This window comes from Heterocephalus glaber, unplaced genomic scaffold, assembly GCF_053883595.1.
Source record: "Heterocephalus glaber isolate CG9 unplaced genomic scaffold, H.glaber_assembly_v1.0 deba00000676, whole genome shotgun sequence".
In the NCBI taxonomy this organism is placed as follows: Eukaryota; Metazoa; Chordata; class Mammalia; order Rodentia; family Bathyergidae; genus Heterocephalus; species Heterocephalus glaber.
Genome location: NW_028258156.1, coordinates 21,007,423 through 21,028,269, shown reverse-complemented (window position 1 = coordinate 21,028,269; position 20,847 = coordinate 21,007,423). Strand labels below are relative to the sequence as shown.

Below are 20,847 nucleotides of genomic sequence, written 5' to 3'. Positions count from 1 at the left end.
ATTAACAATAGGGTGCAATGACAACACTATTTAACGCTGCCAGGCCTCAGAAGCCCCTCAGGCTCCATCTTCTACTTTTTCTGAAGTATTTATTATCTTCTGACATACTATGTCTTCCACTTATCATAGGTATGACCTACTGCCTGTCTCCTAGCAAGAGAATTTAAGCTCCAGGATGGTGTGAGCTTATCTACTTCGTCTCCTGCTGCAGCTATGGACCAGTAGCCGGCGCTTCCTCAGGGCTTCTTCACAGAGTGGGGGAAGGACTAAATGTATAACCATCAGGTAACTTTCCAGTTTCAGGCATGACAATTTACTTCCTCTAGGTCCAGTTAAGGACCTTTCTAGCCTTAGGCATGGAGAGATGATTTCCCACTCGGATGGATGTAGGGATGTGGGACCCACTGATCTGTGCACAAAACCACACTCTGTCAACTAAAATGCATTCTGAAGCTCCTGGCTCAGTTCACAGAGTCGGAACTGTGAGAGTCTCTGAAGTGACAGGAAAGATTGCAGATCACAGCAGCCTTGGGCCAGGAGTTCTATCTTCAGGCAGGATTTTTTCAGTTTGAGTCAAGCAACCATGCTCTCCCTGTGGCAGGTGCCTGATCTAACACTTCATAAAATGCAAAATAGCTAAAAGCTTCCAGCTCCCTCAGGCAGGAAAAGGCAGAAAAAATGAGGAGCCAGAGTCTGAAAGATCATTATTTGGCAAACACCTTAACCAAGTTCTTGGTCAAGATGGGGCTTTGGCTGGTAGATGGAAATTAATAGTTTCAAACCATTAATCCCCCAGGAAAGGACTGTTTTAAAAATATTCATGTATACTTATTTAATGAATAAAAGGAACTAAAGACACATGTATATTATTGTCTTTTGTTTCTCCTCCTGTACATTATTATTCATGAGTGTTGGTAGATCAAATGTAAGGCGGTGGAATTTGATTAAGATGATGTCATTTTATACTTTAAGGGTTTTTTTTGTATTACACTTGGAAAAAATGAATGCAGATATGAATAATTTTATCATGTCATCTTGCAAGAATGCTTCATGGATCTAAAATTTTCTCACATTCCAGATGCAATTCTATTTGAAAGGTCAGAAGCTCTGCCAACAGCCTAAAATGTATGTAAATGATACAGCCAGATGGGCAATGTAGGGAAAAATTAGTCAAGTATTCAGATGATTCCGAGACTTTACATGTGATCTGTCTCTTCAGGAACAGAAAAGAAATAATTTCTGAATAAGAATCAATGACCAAATACTGGGCCTCATTTTGGCAGTGACATTTGGAGAGTGTTAGTCTCACAGCCATAAATCACTCATTTACATTTATTAAACCTGTTAGGCAATGAAAGGAAAGATGTATTTATACATTCATTAGTTTATACATTTGTTTTTCATTTCTTTGTGATACTTTCCCTAGTGATTTCATGTAAGAAGAGTCAAAAATGAAAACTGAGCACTAGAGCCCAATTTTCCTGTTAGTGTGTTTACAGCCTGGAATTGCACTGGAAATTAGGTCACTAACTGAGAAGGAAATGAAGTTTTCTACAAATATTTTGAATTCATTCTCATCACTCTACCTTGTCAAGTCCACCAGGGACCTTCATGTTGATAAGTTCAACAATCACTTCTCAGTCCTCACATTACAGACCTAGCAGCAGCTTTGAAACCGTCATCACTGTCTTCTTGGTGTACTTCCTCCACCTTCTCTCTCGGTTCTCTTCTGACCTCAGTGACTCTTCTTCTCATCGGCTTCGCTGGGTTCTCCCTAAGTTCCTGGCCTCGGGGAAGGCTCTTGGTCTCAGTCCCCAGGCTCAGCTCTCTATCACCTGCACCCTTTCCCTAAATTCTCTTGTTCAGCCCAGTGCTGAGGTTCACCTTCTACACACTAACAACACACACACGGCTGATGATAGCTCACGTCATTCTTGCTGGGCATTTCAATAGAAGTGTCATATAGACCTCTCCCCCCTCAAACTCTGGTTTCTTAGTTTTCAAGCAAAACCATGAGCACTTTCTAAGGTAACATGCTAACTTATTAGCATAAGACACTGCGGAAGGTAGAAGAGAGGTAGAACAATATCCAATTCCCTCAGGGCTAGGGACCAGGGTAGACACATCTGAAACTGCCTAAGAGATGGCTTCATTTTTTTTTGCCTCTCAGTTTCTTCATCTGGAAAGTAGAAAAAAATAATTGGACATGCCTCATAGGGTTGTTGTAAAAAATTAATGGGCCAGGACATGTGATGTTCTTAGCAGGAGGACTGGTACATAACAAAGGACTGGTACCCCCCAAAATATAGCTATTTTGGGGAATAAACAAACACAAAAAAAGTAACACATCCAAAACAGCTTGATTTCCCCTCCCAAAAGGGTTTCTGCTGTTTCAGCAAATGGTAATTCCTTGTATCACTGTATCTCCCTCACGCTCCTATCCCTGCCCCATAAATCCTCGAGGTTCTACCTTCAAAGCACATCCAGAACTTGACCCACTCGGCCTCTAGCAGCCAAGCCTAAGTCACCAGCAGCTCTTGCCTAGATTACAGCAGAGTCCCCTACCTGGTCTCCCATCTCTTTCTGTCCCTGCAGGTCCACCCATGAGTTGAAGGAAAACTATTACTATTGACTTTATTTCAGAGAACTTACGCTTTTAAGGCTTTCCTAGTTTATTCAGAGCAAAAGCTAAGGCCCTTTCTTTCGAGTCCCCGTGACCTCCCTGACCTTACCCATCACCATCACCCTCCTCCTCGGTTCTCTCAAGCTGGCCACTGTTTTTTTTTGTACTGGGGATTGAACTTGGGACCCCACGCTTGTGGGGCAGGCAGTGGCACCACTGAGCTACATCCCCGGCCTCACTATTTTGTTTTTGGTACACACCAGTGATGCCCCTCCACTGGGGCTTACACTGGTGCTCCCCACAGACCACTCAGATATTTAGGGGCCTGGTTTGCCCCCTCATTCTTTCTGGTCTAAACTCGAACATCTGATTTTTTTCCTTCATAACATTTATTGTTGACTAACATTAATGTTCTAAAGGCATTCATTGTCTGCCTCCTTCCCAACTGCATCCACTTCTGCTGCATAGAATCCAAGATCAATGACAGAAGGATATGTGGTTTATTTAGAGCAGAACCACATTTAGTAAGTGCTCAATAAATCTGAGTGAACAAATAAAATCATGTCATTTAAAAGCAGTTATTTTCTTGAGATCTCTAACACATTTTATAAACACTTTATGAATCACAAGAGGAAATAATTTAATTTTTGTGACTGCAAATAATTACAAAGATTCTTGAAGAAAGTTCTTATTGTTAAACTTACAATTATCCATCCAAAATATTATAGCTGGTGGTAATCCAATTGGAGGTCTACAGGGAAGTACTAATGGCTGACCATTTTGAAGTGTTATTGGTTCAAGTTTTTCTTTGGTCCACAGTGGTGACCCTATTAAAAATAATAATTTGAGTTATTTCTGCATGGAAAAATAAAAAGAGAAAGCAGTACAAAGAGAGGCAAACCAATTTTGGGAGGGAGTAGTAATTTGGAATTTATATACATGAAATAATGCAAAATGACTTTGAAATATTTAAAAAACCAAAAGGTAGTAAAAGAAGATGATTTTTATTCTTTGCCACTGATAGTATAAATTCTGAGTAAGTGGATTCCATGTCTAAGAATTTGTATTAAATACATCATCAAGAAGACACATGATTTCAGTCCAAGTATGTTCTCTACAAAGAATGAAAAATGCTTACATATTATCATAAGGTTTGTTAAATAAGTAACTGCTCATCTACACCTTTGAATATCATATGGTAGAAACATACATATTGATAAGATCAATAAGAGAATATACATGATACTTCAGTAAGTCAGAAAAGGTTGTAAAATAGTATTTCAGCTGGTATTGAGCTGGTTTTATGCACATAGATATAAATCTGCCGAGAAAAAACTAGAGAAGAATATTTGAGCAGTAATTATTTTCTTGAATGGAAGTATTCATAAGTAATTTTAAACTTCTATTTTATTTGCAATTAATTTTTCTATAATAAACATATATTATATATTTAATTTTTAAAGCTTTCAAAATCACCAGAACTGCATATGGTTATTGCTTTTTACATACATGCTCCTGAGATTATTGAGAGGATTTTAGTACTGGCAATGGCAAAATGAGCCACAGTAATACCATGATAATGGGGACACACTATTGCAGTGAAATTTTGAAACAAAAATATTGAAATCACATGTAGACCTCTTTTATGGCTTGTATCTTGATGTTCCCCCAAAGCCTCATGAAGTCATAGGTGGAAGTGTCAAAGGTGGTTGGATTAGGGTGTGTGAATGTGGATTAAAGGTGTGATATTGGGATTAAAGGTGTGGATAATGGAAGCTGCAATCTGAGTATGGGGGCCACCAATCAATAGGATTATAGCCTGGATGGTAAATAAAGGGACAGAAAGATGGTAGGTTTGCTGCTGCTGCTTGCTGCTTTGTTGCCTTCTTCCTGCCATATCATGGACTATTTCTCCTCGGCCATGCCACACTGGCATGGAGCCAGCTGACTATGGACTGAAACTTCTACAAACTGTGAGCTAAATACACCTTTCCTCCCTTAATGTGTGAACATGTGGGTGTCAGGTATTTTGTCCCAGCAGCAAAAAAGTAACTAAGACAACTTTTATGACCCATATAATGGCTGTAAGAATTTTGTTTATACATAAAATATGTGAGGAATAAATAATTAGATAAAATCAAGTAAGAAACAGGTTTTCAGAACCTGGCCTTTTTATTCAGGACTTGGATAAAAGACACACTGGATTGGCAAAGGATTAGGTTGAAGACTTTAGGGGAAAGTAGAAAGAAGCAATAAAGTTCATTGAAAACAAAGTTGGAATACTGGAAGCAATAGCATTTGGAATTGAAACAGATACTGAGTCTTAGAGCAATCCTTTAATGGGGTCACATTTTCTTGACAAATCTCACTTACTGGATGGGCGGATGACAATGTTATTAGAAATTGCAGCTCCACGTTCGTTCCTTGCTGTACACTGATAGATCCCTTCATAGGTCTCTGCTTTCCCTTCACTCATAATGTTGACTATGAGTGTTCCTGAGCCTGGCTTCATGGTGACCAAAGGGTCTTTATCTATGTCAAAATGAGTCCCATTGCGTGTCCAGGAGAAGCTGTCCAAATCACGAAGTTTGTTAATGGTTGAGAAAGGTAGGATGATTATTCTTCAACAAGTTCCTAACAGTTTTATGGTTTTCTAGAAATAATTATTCAATTTTTAATATCCAGTAAAAGAGCAATAGGTTCCTATACCTAAAATGTTGCACTGAATCATGACTTAGAAAAAAGTGCTGGTTATACATTTTGAGGTATGTGTCTTTTTTAAAACCAGCACAAATATAACACAAATTGCTTGTCATTTTTCAAAGAAAATATAGGATACAGGTCTCCCAGGAACATTCCCTTTGAGCTGTATTAGCATTTTTATTATAAACTCCATTGTTCAGAGTTGATAGCATGTCTATAAAAATTTGCTGTGGGCTAAAATGTGACAAGAAAGGCCTCTACAAGTACTCTCTTCCTGTGTTGAAAATTGATCACAACCGTTTCAAGTTACCAAAATGGAAAGTGGAGGTAGGAGGAGGATAACAGACATAAGTTCAGAGATTTAAAAGAAATAAATCTGTTTTAAATCTTAGTTATTAAACATGGTAATTCCATATAAGCTATTTTTGAGAACTTTTAATTCTAGAGGTGATTTTGTGAATTTGAAGAAGGTATGCCAAATTGTCAACTGAGATTGTTCTGTCTCAGTTTTATTTACACAAAAGATGGTCTTATATAAAAGTCACAGTGCACATGTAATTAAATACTTCATAACTAGTCACAAATCAGTGATGGTCAAAATTGTATAAACCATAAATCTCCAAAGTTCACAGTGTTTTCAGAGCTCACTTGGATTTTCCTTCCCATCCTCATAGTGATGTTTATCACAACCAGGCAGGAGGTGGTGGTAGTGGATGCTAATAGCATCTAGTGGTTTCATGGGTAGAGGCCAGAGATGCTGCTAACCATGCTGCCATAATTAAAACAATGCTGAGATTCCACCTCATTCCAGAAAGAATGGCTATTATCAAGAAATCAAACAATAACAAATGCTGGCGGGGCTGTGGGGAGAAAGGAACCCTGCTCCACTGTTAGTGGGAGTGTAGACTGGTGCAACCACTGTGGACATCAGTATCTAGATTCCTAAAAAATGTAGGATTAGAGGTCCCATTTGACCCAGCTATCCCCCTTTCGTATATCTTTCCAAAATAATTTAAAGCATCATACCATAGTGATATATGCTCACCCATGTTTATAGCTGCACAGTTTGTAATGGCTAAATCTTGGAAACAATCCAAATGCCCATCAACTGATAAATGAATAAAAAAGATTTTTTTAATATAATGGAGTATTACTCAGCCATAAAGAAGGATAAACTTGGAGATATTTCTAGGTAAATGGATGTGCCTAGAGGCCATACTCTTAAGTGAAATAAATCAAACATGCATTGTCTCTCTGATATGAGAAACTGAAAGTATAAGGACCAAAATATATAATAGATAAAGTAAAATAAGAAGAAACTGTTCAAAATTATACTGAGTGTAAGGTAATCTGTTAATAATTAAAATGTTTTATGTCAAAAAGCGTAGTATTATTAGGAAATGAGTTGAGAGATAGATAAGCAATTGAAAATATATTCTTTTAAGATCATGATACAGTGTATTTACTAGTTATTCTCTAATCATTTTTGTTATGAAAAATTATTTTTCCATAGAAGTTTTTATATTTTATTAATATCTACTTGTATTACATTAACATAAAAAAGTAACCATCCTGCCATGCTCAGGAAGCCTCCATTCTCACAACAAAAATATTATCCAACTCCAAATATGAACAGTGCTGAGGAGGAGAAATCCCAGCTTACAGAGTTATAGGAGGCCCTGACCACTCATAGGTGCAAAGCTGAGGGGGGCTCCATCCAAGGATGTCACATTAGGGGCTGTATGACACAGGCTTTCCAATAATATGGCAGAATATTGTTTTGAAGCAAACATTTGATGGAAATTTTGATATATATAGGTATTTAGTACCAGTTAATTTTTTTCTCAGGTGCTATTTTGTGATACTTTAATAAAACCTATAATAGAAAAACTTAGAAATAAAGTATCTAAAAAACTTCCATTTATTTCTAATAAATTACTATATTTAATTATATAATTTGTTATTAAATCTTATTTGTTATAATAATTAATATTTTAAAAATATTTCAACTCTCTAAAACTCATGTGGACAAGCTCAAGATCTTGCACTGTGGGCCCTGGATGAACTATGGAGCATTATGGAGCATCGATTTCTCATCTATACAATGTATGGGTTGGAGAGAATTATGCAGTGTTCGTGCCAAGATCCTTATGGAGAATCCTGAGTACTGAACTGTGACAAGTTTGGAAAACCATTTAGGACCATTTATAGGCCACTGTGGAGGTAGGAGAGATCTTGAAAGTCATCAAATCCAACTTCTCCTTTTTCATTCTAATAGATGAGGAAACTAAAGCCCAGAGGAAAGGGATTTGCTCACTTTAGAAGGCCATTAGTATCTGAACCAAGATAGAGCTTTGCACTTATTTCCCCAAGATATGAACATAAAAATATAAATATGGGAAAGCAGTAATCTGGATTTTAAGTAGAACGAATTGACTCTAAGCTGAGAAACAAAACAATAAACCTACAACTGATACTTTAGGGATATGTGGGACTTAAGAAATTACCTTTAGTATCTTTGAAGAGCTGAAGTGGGTCCGTGAGTTGGTTAGATAACCAAAGAGTAAACCAGCAATCATGCTGAAAAACATCCAACTAAAAATGACCATACTCTATATTGCCTACGTTGTTCTACAGAATTTCTAAACCTATTCCTATATTCCAAGAAATCCTCAGACTTACTTCAAGTGCCATATGAGAGCAGAAAACACACTCACCTGGGAGGAGGTTTCCCTTTGGCCTCACACTGGATTACAATGTTCTCCCGAGGGTCAATGATGTAATCTTTTGGAGACTGTTGAGTGATGGTTGGAGGTTGTACCACTTAATTATAGAAGAAATAATAATGTAAAGAAATAAATCATTTAACATCATAATAGCAACCAATTTCCTATATCAAGATCACTTGCCTTAAATATGTTCCAAATATTTCTACAATTTCTGTGTGGCAGCACCTACCTCAGTAGATTTTCAACTAAAAGTCTCCTAAAACCCCGAAGTCAAGGCATAACTGCTCTTTTGGTAACTCTATGTGCAATCAAAAAGCCTTGTCTGGGCTGGGGATTTAGCTCAGTGGTTTTGTCACCTGCTGTGCAAGCGCAAGGACCCGAGTTCGATCCCCGGTACCACCCCCACCCCCCAAATAAATAAAAAGCCTTGTCTGAGAAAATAATGATCAACACAAGCCTAACATTAAAATAATTTTTTTTCTGATGTAACAATGAGAAATTCTTCTGATTCCTTTGGTTCAAACAATGACTTTCAATGAAATTGAAGTTATGAGGTATATTTGGTTCTTTTTTTAGAAAAAAGTTGCTAACTTATAGCTTGTTAGTGTGCCACTATAAATTAATATGTATTGAGAACATGCATTTGAGAAGCTAATATTATAAAGATTGTTATACTGGAGACATGCCATTCATATGTCACTCATCAAGATTAGGATTTAGGTGTGTTGGGAAGAAGGAAAAGTGGTCTTATTCGGAAAATAAATGTAATCAAAGTTCTCTGTTCTAGGAGACAGTTTTTCCACTTCACTCTTCAAAGGATTATCTGACTCTTTATTATGAAATTGTAGAGGACAGTGTTTTGATCTAGACCGATTGAACCTGTAGAAAGTCAATACCTAGATCTTCAAGTTACTCTAAGATCACCATTTCCTCCCTCTTATGAAACCAGAATTACAGCATATTAGAACAGGAAAGGACTAGAGAAATAATCTGTTTTAACCTCTGTTTTCATTTTTCAGAGTAGCAAATGGCTTGGCTCAGAAGGCACAAAGCTGAGAAGGGACCAAACTCTTGACCAGCTCCTGCTGCAAGGCCACTACCTTGCACAACTCCACGGAGAGCTGTTTATGCAGACCAGTAGTTCTCGACAGGAGGAAATCTGCTCCTCTCTTTCTAGGGACATTTGGCCATAAGTAGAGACAATTTAGACTGCCATAACTAGGGTGGGAGGTGGTCCTGGGATCTAGTAGAGAGAAGCTATGGATGTTTCTCACCATCTTACAGTGTACAGAAGAGTCCTCCACAACAGAGACTTAACTGGCCCCAGATGTGAGCAGCACTGAGGCTGAGAAAGCAGGCACAGGCCAGTGTGAACGGTGCCTGGACCATGCAATGCAGTAGCCCTGCCCCACTATGCCTCCCTGCATCATGCAACCTTTCCAAGACCCTCATTTAGACTCGTGCTTTCCTTTCTTTCACTGCTGCATTTGACATGCTGGCTCAGTTATGCTTTTCATCTTCTGGATCTTCTCTGTCCTCTCTGCCCACACTGTGCTTTCTTTGCAAAACCCCTTCTATCTGCCAACCAAGCATTTCCCAAAGCTCAGTAACTTCTCCCTGCTCTTGTCTGTCCTTATTGAGGATAAAAGTTGCTGGGCTAAACTTACTGCCTCTCTATCCAAAGTTTTATAAATCTGCAAACATAGCTCTGTTCATTGGCTTTATCCTTGTCTTATTGCTGTTCAGTAGGCATCTTCCTAAATATCAAAGGAACTGTTCACCAATCTCATGTGGAATACTACACGACGTCAATTTCCCTCCCTTTGGCAATATCCGGTCCCCTCCTTACCTCCAGCTAACCCAGCTCCTCTTCCCAGCCTCCATCACACACACTGACTGAACCCTCATTCTTCTGGCCCTGCTGATTTCCCCTGATAATTAGCAATCCAGTCTGGTGGTTAAGAATTTGTCTATTTTTTAGTAGCTATGAGACTTTAAGGAAGTTTCTTAACTTCTGAAAGCCCCAGTTTCCTTCCAGGGAAAATGAGGTTTAAAAGAAGTATCTACATCCTAGGATAGCTGGGAGGACTAATGCAGTAATTTGGGTAAAATTCTTAGTACATGCCAATAGGATAATGGTTCAATGCTGTTTGCTATTTTTAAATTATGATCGTAATAATTTTCACTCGACTCAGCTTCACCTTTGAGTGACTGATCCTTAAGGCCTGGAAGGACAGAGTTTGGGATAATGAAAGGAAGCCTGAGATTCCACACCCCCAAAACAGTGAACAAAAGCAGAGGGGGAGGTGATTCTAAGGAGCGACTCAGTGCAGTTCCTTTTGCATTTCTGGGAGTGACAGAGGTGCAAATTTGTGCTTTCAAATGCAGAGCTTCTCTTCGTGTGTCTGCAGCTGAGCTGGCTTTTATATTACTGCTAACTGCCAGGAGTTTACCATCTGGAGGTACCTTTCTGAACAGTGCTTAGGTCACATGGCAATTAGCAAATGCTTTGCGATAATAAGCAGTAATAAGAGATTTTACATAATTTTCCTCATTAATCCAAAATCAAAGGGAATTTTCAAATGCTGGAAAACTATTTTTTTCTGTTAGATGATAAATGATACCCAGCTGCAAGAGGCAGCAGAAGTTTTTGCTTACAGCAAGCTGCTCAAAAATGATGTGAGTGGCAGCTGCTTGTCTCCTGTGCACTAGACAATATTGTAATTTGCTGGGTTATTCTACTGTTGGCACCTAGAAACACTAGTCTACACAGATCTGAAGGCTAAAGCAGGAAAAGACAGCACCTGGATGCTGACTTAGGAACCTGCCTTCTAAAAGATACCCAAAGATGCATTTTCATTTCAGCAAACATTTAATAACATTTAGAGCCAGATAATCACTGTCTCTATATTTTGTGAACTTTCTCATTGAGTTACATCAGATGTGAATAAAAACTTGTAAGTTAGTACAGCAGCATATTCAGAAAATGGTGATAACCAGATCTTCACAATTCATGTAGGTAATATAGTACATCTGCACACACATGCTTAAAAAAGCCATTCATCACAAGGCATAGCACCGTGCATTTAATTCATGACATTAATTCAAAAAACAAAGACACAGTTAAATTTTCACACTGCCTAGTAATTTACAGAAAGACACTTACAGTCTTCAAGAAGTTTTGCTTTTTCCCCATCAATATCAGCAGGTGAGTGGGCAAACAGGATTAAAAAAAATCAGATGTTAGTAATGAGAACGTTAGAACCCTCAAGATAAAAGGGGCATCTTTTCTATTTGGTTTGACCTAAAAACCCATATGTGTGAAGGGTGAAGTCATGAAGTTCAAGAGAGGAAACTTGAATTAATGCTTTTGTTTGCTCCTCCAGCAGCTTCTCACATATGGAAAAACAAAAGCGATGCTAAAAGAAAAAAAAAAATCTTCCAGGAATAAAAATGGCTAATTCCATCCCATACATACTGTGCTGGACAAGTAATTATGTCCAATTTGAAAAATTGCTGAAATCTACAATTAATTTGAGTTGTCACATACTGTGTCATGTCTGACCCTATTATCCTCCACATCACTATGCACACGGTAACAATACCTAACAACGGGGCACTCCAGCAATGACAACATTCCCGCCAAGCCAAGTCCAACACTGATTTCGGAATGGTATATTCCCACTGTTACTGTCTAAGTCAATAATTGGACGTTCTGGACTGTTAGCATATTTCTACTTTCAAATTCTTCAATCATCCAGGAATTGCTGGGTCCCACACCAAGGCACAGCTCATGTACTGAAGAAGGGTGTGTGGAAGACGGACAGGGAAGAAATTACATTTGTATGCAATTCCAGTCATTCTGCAGTGCAGCCTGTCATTACTACTTGCAAAGGTTAATGTGGGAATGCCTGGGTTACCCGTGACTTTCTTTTCATTATGGTTATGCCTCTTCTCCATTAGCAGTGATAATTGAGTTAGCCGTAGGTGCCTGTTTCCCTCTGATTGTTAGACTGAGCAGTCAGATTAAAGGAGAATATATTTAACATGGGAGAGAACAAAAGCACTTCTTTCAAGCATTTTTCCTGCTTTCCTGTGTATTTGTGAGAGCAAATGCTTTCTTAGGCATTTCTACTCCAATGGGTTTAAGCAATTATATATGTATTTTTAAATTGAAATTAAGGTCACTGGATGGATATTTTTAAAAATAAAAAATATTGCATTTTATTGTACTTTAAAGAGGTATGGTAAAGGAAATAAACAAAGTGTGGGGCAAACTACATCTCTTTTTAATGCCTTCCCACCGGGCAGTTGCTACTTTTAGGGCAAAAATGGGCATCCCAACAACTGAATAGCCCCAGGAAAGTGCTATCTTCCTTGCACCTTGGAAAGCTTGCCAAACAGATGTTCTTTTCAGAAGTTAATGGATTTAAAGAGGTCATGCAGATTAGGGATAGAGGATAAATCAATTCTGAAGTACAGTAATTGTCCAGATTTGAAATAGTGTTTTCCATTTCAGAGAACTGACCAGTTGGAGCCTGGTATTATTTTTATTTTTCACAGACAGGCCTTTCAGAACAAGGAAAATATGGCATATATCTTACTAATGGGAAAAGAGTGGACTAAATACAACAGCTATTGTTTGCTTCATTTTAGTGTTTTTGTAGATTACTTGACTTAGTCTCAAAATTTTGTATCTTGGTCTTTTATCATGTTCTTTAACCCGCCCCCCCAAAGACTATTCATCAGGCTTGTAGATAAGATACTTTCCCTAGTTAAAGACTCATAGTTCGGGCTCAAAATTAAAAAGTAAAACAAATGTGCCTTGTCTGAATCATGAGAAATGAAGTGTGGGTGCTCAGGGGATTTGGAGGGGCAGAGGGCTGAAGGGAGAGCCCTCCAGTCCCTTGAGGGCATTCTTAACACGTGAGGGATGAAGCGATATGATAAGGGGAAGTGGAGACGTCTCCATGAGCCCTGTAAAGTGGCCTGTGTGGTTTTCTGGCAGCACTACTTCTACAAAGAGCTGCCTGTGGGGAAGATCATGGCAGCTGCACGAGTCCCTCCCTCTCAGGCCATTCCTGCATGGCACACAAAGGCACCTGAGAGGGAGGAAGGAAAATGAAAGACAGGGGACACAGCATCTGGCTATTTCAATGGTCATTTCTACTGTGAGAGTCTTTATAAACACCAGGTGCTGATGGGAAAAGCCAAATTAATTTTGACTAGCTTTTCAGTGTCACACAGACACCTTCTCTATCCACACTGTGCTGGGAGGTTTTGACTCCTGGGCCTAAGAGCCTTAAATCGTTAATACTTACGATCAAGAGGTACTTCCAGTGCACTAATCATCTGGCACAGGAAGAGAATCAGGGGCACTCTGCCTGCAGATAAGCGCTTCTTTTTCAGCATTATTTTAAGCTGCATTAGCTTCACTCCTGCTGAGACCCACAAGCTGAATTTTCTTTTCTTCTTTCACAAAGATTTGTGTGCAACGTTTAAATAATTTTCCATGCAAGGAACTGCAAAAGGATGGGATACGAATAATAATTATAATGTATTAAAAAGAAGGAAATGAAGAACGGAAGTCTGCAGCACAGAAAATTGGCCCTGTATTATACATGAACTCTAAAAGGGAGCTCACTTTTAAATATTTAACTCTTGAGCCTGGAATAATCATTTATTCATAAATCAGCTAAAATCAGTTCGGAAATATCTGTGGTGATGTCAGGCAAAATCTGTCCACTTTCCCATCCTTGTGTTTTTTTCATTCTAAACAATTCCATCAACAGGACTCAGAGGCTACGGAATCTTTCTTCATAGATCAGGAAAGTCGGCTTTTAGGCCAGTTGGAAAGCGATCACTTTGTGACTTTCAAGCGGAGGCCTAAGGGCTTCTCCGCTCTGCAGGTCAACTCTGGGGAAACTGGGGCGCTGCTACAAATGCCCTTCAGAGCCAGACACTGACTTGCCCGCTGACACGGAGAACCCGGGCTACCCTCATCTCTCCTCTAGGCAACAGCCACAGACCTTCCTCACTAGTCGCTCTCTTCAACAGTGCCAATTATGTTGTCCCCAAGGGATTTTAGGAAACCCACTTCCCATTCAGAAAAAAATGTACAGCTCACTGCCAACATTCATTTAATTTTCGAGTGGCCCAGAATTACTATATTTTGTAAATGGAAATACCACTACTACAAAACATGCTCTAAGCAGAATGACCTCTTTTGTTTCCAGAGACTATCAATCTACTAGAGTGATGGGAAAATAATAGTAAAAGTGAGAAGTTTTGTGGTAGACTTTGGGGATAAGGTTAGGATTATGTTCTGTGAATTATCTCAGGGTAAACACTGCAGCTGCAAGTGCTACCAGTAAGTATTCCTGGGGCAAACCAGAAATGTTGACTATTGGAATATATACTATACTCAGTCTCTCAACCAAAGTCTGCTGTATCCTTAAGAGGTATTTAAACACCTCAATGATCTGTCTCACTTCAATTTATCCTGCCGACCTTACTTCCTTCTATTTCCATGAAACTATTTTTGTTGGATTCCTTGGTTTTTGTTTTGTTTTGTTTTTTGGTCAAACCTTCAATGTGCCTTGAATTGTCGCATTTTCTTATCTTTGTTTATTTTATTCCCTTTACCTGGAGTGTCTTATCCACCATATTTCCTTATCAAAGTCCTATCTACTTCTCATAATTCAGTTAAAAGGTCATTTCTAAGAAACATTAGCAGATCTCCCAGAGTAGAAGTCATTTTACAACTACCTCTGAATTTCTCAAATTCTTTGCTTTAAACATCATGTATATTATATAGATACATAAATAAAAGGGCCCTGTGAGCATGTGTGTGTGTTAATATGCTCTCTCTGTGCCCATTCAGGCAAGGACTGTGTGTTCCTCATCTCAGGGTCCCTCGCCCTCACCTAACACAGTGTCTTTGCATAAGGAAGTGTCACAATTGAGAGCCCGAGCCCAGACATGGGGTACAGATGTCTGCCCCACAGCAAAGCCCCACTTACGAAGATAGGCTTAATCATGTCTTCTCATTAATGAAGGGGAGCCGGAGTGACTAATAACTCTCCTGAGCAGGTGAGAGGTTAATATCATTACAAACTGGGGTGGCTCCCACAAACTTAACTAATGAATTACCTGTATAATTGCATTATTTGTGCAGTTGTGTAATTTCATAATGTCCACGTCCCCCACCAAACCACAAAGTCTCCCCAGGGTATGGGCTGATCTGTCCCATCCCTACTGCATGCCAATAGCCTGTCACAGTTTTTGACATATGGTAGGAAGTAAATAAATATTTGCAGGGGGAAAAAATGAATGAAGAGAAAAGAAAAACAGACTTAAGATCTTTTAAGCTCTCACTGTATTCAAACAGTTTGACCATGGTCTCCCCAAGGTTATATTTATATTTATACTATTTGAAATCTAAAATCTAGTCAATATAGGCAAGATAGTTATAATATCATGTCTGTGTATGGAGTTAAACTTAATTATATAAAAAAAGAGACAGGCTGATACCATATGTTTTGATAGCAATATTTGCTATCGTTCGTTAAGTTCTAATTTGAACCTGGTTAAAACTATAGTACAACACTTCTTGTAAAAAAAAATACAAAGGATGAAAAATAAGCTGAACACAGACACAATACTTTTCTGAATAGTATCTTGTGAATGAAATATCTGTACTAAGTGGTTTCATCTAAGAGCAGGGAGATTACCTGTGCTGTGCTATATAAACGTTCATGTCCAGGGTGCACTGAGGCAGGTACAGAAGTTCATCCAACCTTTTCCCACCACGATACAAACCAGACTGCCCTTCTGTGTATGTAAAGCACAACTCTATCAACCACATTTATTTTTATTTTCCTGTTGAACTGCTAAATCTGAACTCACATATAAGCTTCAGGAAAAAAAATGAATGGCACAAGCAGATCGTACATATTACCTATATCAAGAGAAGACAGCAGAGTCGATCTCTGAGACGTGAACAGCATACCTGCCTGATTGCCCTATACTGAGTTTAAGTGCCAGCTCTCTGAGCAGCTGCTGGAGAATTCAAATACTTGCCCAAATTTGTACTAAAACGTCGTAATTCCTGTAAGATCTTAAAAAGCTGCCTACAGTTTCTAAGTTCTTAATTTGTTATTTATTTCACTTGAATGCCTTATGATATTCATTCTTCAAAATAAAGACCATGAGACAACTTCATGTGAAGGAAAGTATTAATTAAATGTCTTAATTTTTCAGAGTATACATGGAATAAACCACTGTGCATGAAATAACAGTGTTTCATAAAGAAAACATTAAATTTCTAAGAAAACCAAGAGAGCACTTACTGAAAGAGACATGAGTAAATAAATCTCCACACTGCCAGCGGGATCGTGAACTACGGCAACTGAAGCTCTGGTCTCTCCTCATAAGTTCTAAGTTTACTGCACCATTAGCCAGAGAATCATCTCTCTCATGGGTTCTGACAGGGCAGGACACAGCAATGGTCCAGCCCACCTTCTGAATCTGCCCATGGAAAATCACCCACTCCTCCTACGTATGCCCTCATAGGTGAAAATCCAAATACTCAAGGAAAGCATTAAGTCCCCAGCACTCAATCACTCTGAAAATCAAACACAGCTACAGAGAACTGAGCTTTCTCTTTGTTAGAGTAATGTGCTCTGTTTCTTACAAAGAAAACCATTCCTTTGCACTCTGAGTATTGATATCAATGTCCCTGTCTTCCTCCGCCACAACCTCGCCTGTCTGCCTTGTACTTCACCTTGGAAGGCCATTTTCCCTTAAGTAAGAATCATGAACTAAAACTAAATTGTTTATGTAATTATACTAAAATGAATAAAATCTAAATATGAAATAGCACATCATTTTTGGCGGAAACTAAAAAAAGGCTTGAGCATGGTAGACAAGTGTTGCAACTAAGCAATACTCTTAGTCCTACACTCATGTTTAAAATCACTTATATTGTTAAAATGATGAAAAATAAGGATAGTTAACCCCTTTAATATTTTACTTCATTTAACTCCATTAAAAGCAACTTTTCTTATGTGACCTATAATAGAGGTTGTGAAACAGAAAAATTACTGTCTTCAGTAAGATTTTCATCACCAGAAAAGAACTACAATTCAAGTTTCTCTTTCATTTGCTTCAAATTCATACTGAATCATAGAACATTATTTACTATACATTTCAAAAGAAGAACTCAAAGTTTTCGCAAAGAATTCACACCAAACCAGAGTAAAGCAACTATCCTGTTGCTTAAGAAGTCTTGTTATTAGAAAATACCTTTGTTTTTCAAGTGAATGATGAGATTATTTTAATTAAAAATTAAAAACAGCTCTGTAGCAGAACTGGAGACCAAGCGTTATTTACCATTTCCTTCTCTCTGTGCTTCTCGGCATCCAGTATACCCATACTTCAGATGCCGACTGCTCAGGTCACACGATCTACATCTCCAAGCCAGGAAACAGATGTGCTAATTTGCCAGACACCTATGACACCCTAATTAAGCTTGGATGGCCCATCAGCAGCTGACCTCACTGACTGTACAACTAAGTGGGTGTGACATTATCTTGACTGTGATGTTGTCTAGCAGCCAACTCAAGGATGGCCACTCTTATATTTTAAATATTTAGCATAAAGAATAAGTGCATGAATGGCCATGCTAGCTCATGCTATGCTTTCCCATCACAGATCTGAGTCTGAGACTGTGGAGGGGAAGTTAGGGAGAAACCATCAATAAAGTCAGCTACATCTACACGACCACACACACATGTACCTCATGAAAAGGCTGTTTGGAGTAAGGGACTGCAGAGATTGTAATGATCTCTTCAAACAAGGCAAATTATGAAGCTTTACAGAACATGTTTCTAATTTCCTGCTGATCCAAAGGAATCTCATTGGAGGAATCTGCTACCTAACTTGAAACAGTACCTGAGGAAAGGTGCACAATTAACAGGTACTTTTTAGGACAACAATAGAGGATTGGTAAAATCCTGATAACAGCTCAAAATCTTCATTCCTCACAGCACTGTGAGTGATTACCTTACTTTATGTCTCCAGAAAACAGGAGAGCAAGTATTATGCTCATTTCACAGATGGGGCAGGTCGAGGAGGGGAGCTGATTCCTCCATGCATTAAGTTATCTCATGCTTCTCAAACTGCAAAAACTGAGCTCCATTATCCTACTTAGTGATAATTACTTTGCAAGTGGCCAACAGACTAACAGAATTACCAAGGTTAGTCACTTATATTAAAAAGTAATTCTGAATATCTATAGAAGACTTTTTTTTAACAGGGTCTTGCTCTCTTTCTCTCTCTCTATGTATTCTATATCTATATATATTCTATATATATCTATATATATTCATGCTGGCCTTGAACTATGTAGCCCATGCTGGCCTTGAACTCGCAGTGATCCTCCTGCCTCAATCTCCTGAGAGCTGGGATCACAGGCGTGTGCCTCCACACACAGCTATACAGAAGATAGTCCAAAGTTCATAAGGCAAAAAGGCCATGTAATGCAAAGTAAACAACCAGCAGCCCAGTTTCTCCCTTAGGAGGTCACCAATATTACAAAGTCCTGTGAATCCTTCTAGAGATATTTCATGCATAAACATAAAAATATACTAAATAATATTTTAAGGTTGTTTTGGATTTAGAAAGTTATGAAAAGCTTCCTGGACTTTAAATATAGATCATCAGAAAAACCAAAGTCTTTCAGTGAAATCTAGTTTCCTAAAACACATAAAATTATCTGAATCCTGGATTTTACTCAGCACAGCAATGATAAGAAACTGAACAGCCTAATATGAGACAATGGTGTGATTTTGAGATCTAAGACAAAAGACAAAACATGGTATTCGTGAGACCAATCACAGTTGGACCAGGGATGGTACTTGCTCCACGCTATCCGGCCAGTTACCTGAGGATGGTTGTCAGGACCAGCTTTAGGGGTGAGAGAACTGACAGAAAGGATGGTAGGAGAAGAGAGAAAAAGACTAGTTCTTCAAATAGAAAAGGTACTGTCCTTTACCCCACCTCTAGATGCAATTACAGCACAGCAGATAAACAGGAGGAAGAGACTGCTCCTCTCTGAAGACCTGCCCTGCTCACAGTCCTTCTGCACTGACCCACCATCTCCAGCAAGGCTAATACAATCAGGGTGGGCGTCTGAACAGAGGCAGCTGTGTAGAGCCCGTGAGGTGACTCGGGTACTCGAGAGACTGAGGAGTGACAAGCTGAGGAGCAGCAAATTCCTTTCTCCTCAGTGGAGTGAATGTGGCAGAAAGCGAGAGTGAGTCAACAGTCTGGAGGAGGAACAAAGGCCAAAGGTTAAGCAGAGGCAAGGCAACCTGTGCAACTGTGAGTAAGTGGAGGATGTGAGAGGTGTTCAAAGCGGAAGGAGGCCAGTGGGCAGCCAAGGGTCAGCAGAAGCAGGGACAGATTGCTGAGTGACCACGGCATAGATGGAACAGGACAGGTTATATAAGAAGGAGCTTGCACTGATATGACAACATCTCAAACAATGAATCAACTCTCTATGAGGTATGCCAGAATAATGACCATGGTTGGGATGTCTCCCTGTCTTTTGTACATCATGTGTATTCTACAACAAACCTTCACTAACTCGGAAGGTGGAATGTTACATTGGTTAGTCTGGCCATGCGACATCCTTCACCTGCAGGGATTTTAGCTAGTAATATACAAGCAGAAGTGTAATGAGCATTTGCACACTGGGGCTTATCCCCTTGTAAAGTTCTCTCTGGGGACTCTTCGCTGCACTATTGGTGATAAGAAGGCCCCTGGGAAGAGAAGCTGGGTGATAAAAAGACCATCCGGGACTTCCTGGCCCCAGCTGAACCCTCAGTTGAAGCAGCCGAGTAAGTGATTGTTAAACCATGTGCAAAAGAAGAATCATCTTGTGAACCCTAACGTACTGCCGTTTTAAGTCACAGAATTTTCTGGTGGTTTGTTATATAGCCACCACAGGTATCTGCAACAATGAATTAAGATAAACTGAAATCGCAACCAGAAAGATACTAATCTGCACATTAGGAGGGTCACTGATCCAAATGCACAGTTTTCCTTAAAGATCATGGCTGGAAACTCAATTTCTAAGTTTTAAAAAAAAAAAAAGAAAAAGAAAAGTCTGGTGATGCAGATTTTCCTCTTGAAACTGATCTGTCATTTTTAATGTTTTTAAAAGATATATTTCCTTGTATACAGGTTGGTACAGCCTGTGTAATTCAGTTACATTGCTCTCATAATAACTTTTACTCAGGAATAAATAGGAGATGGTTAATTTGATACAAACTTCTTTATACTAAAATGATTGTGGATTATGTCTAATTAGTTGTCTTAGGTATTATATCCATTTATTTTCATGAAAAACAAAAATTAAGACAGAGAACAGGCTGAGAGAATCCAATGCTGTTTCCCTGCCACCAACCCTCACACCTCCATACACACATGGCAGATACTGGTGCAGCTCAGCCCAGATCTGTTTCTCTCACTGTCCCACCTAAGTCCACTTTCCAACTGATTTCTTTCAGATAATAAAACTGAAGCAAAGTTCCAATTTTTAAAAATGGAAAGTAAGGATGTACTCTAAAGGTGAAGTCTGAGTTATAGAAATTTTATTCTGAATACTGGGGTTGTCAGTGACATATTTGGGAAAATTGTAGAATCACTGAAACAAGTTCTGGCTCTATTTATCTTTCCATAAACGGAGATTTCTAGAAATACATCACTGAAAAGATATAAAGAACA

The 20,847-nt window shown here is 38.8% G+C and overlaps 1 protein-coding gene across 41 annotated transcripts in view; it reads right to left on the bottom strand.

The window, feature by feature from the left end:
- The window catches only part of Nrcam (neuronal cell adhesion molecule), a 318,132-nt gene that overhangs the window by 74,181 nt on the left and 223,104 nt on the right, over positions 1 to 20,847 (bottom strand). For 25 of the 41 annotated variants that reach the window (XM_087206457.1, XM_087206458.1, XM_087206460.1 and 22 more), the window contains 5 exons: positions 13,377 to 13,577; positions 11,222 to 11,239; positions 8,044 to 8,149; positions 4,997 to 5,193; positions 3,328 to 3,450 (listed from right to left, as the gene is read on the bottom strand). In XM_087206457.1, coding sequence (XP_087062583.1) covers positions 3,328 to 3,450; positions 4,997 to 5,193; positions 8,044 to 8,149; positions 11,222 to 11,239; positions 13,377 to 13,482 — 550 coding nt within the window. In that variant the 5' untranslated portion in view covers positions 13,483 to 13,577. The remainder of the gene's footprint in view (positions 1 to 3,327; positions 3,451 to 4,996; positions 5,194 to 8,043; positions 8,150 to 11,221; positions 11,240 to 13,376; positions 13,578 to 20,847) is intronic. The other 16 variants (XM_087206481.1, XM_087206464.1, XM_087206466.1 and 13 more) reach the window with 2 other exon arrangements.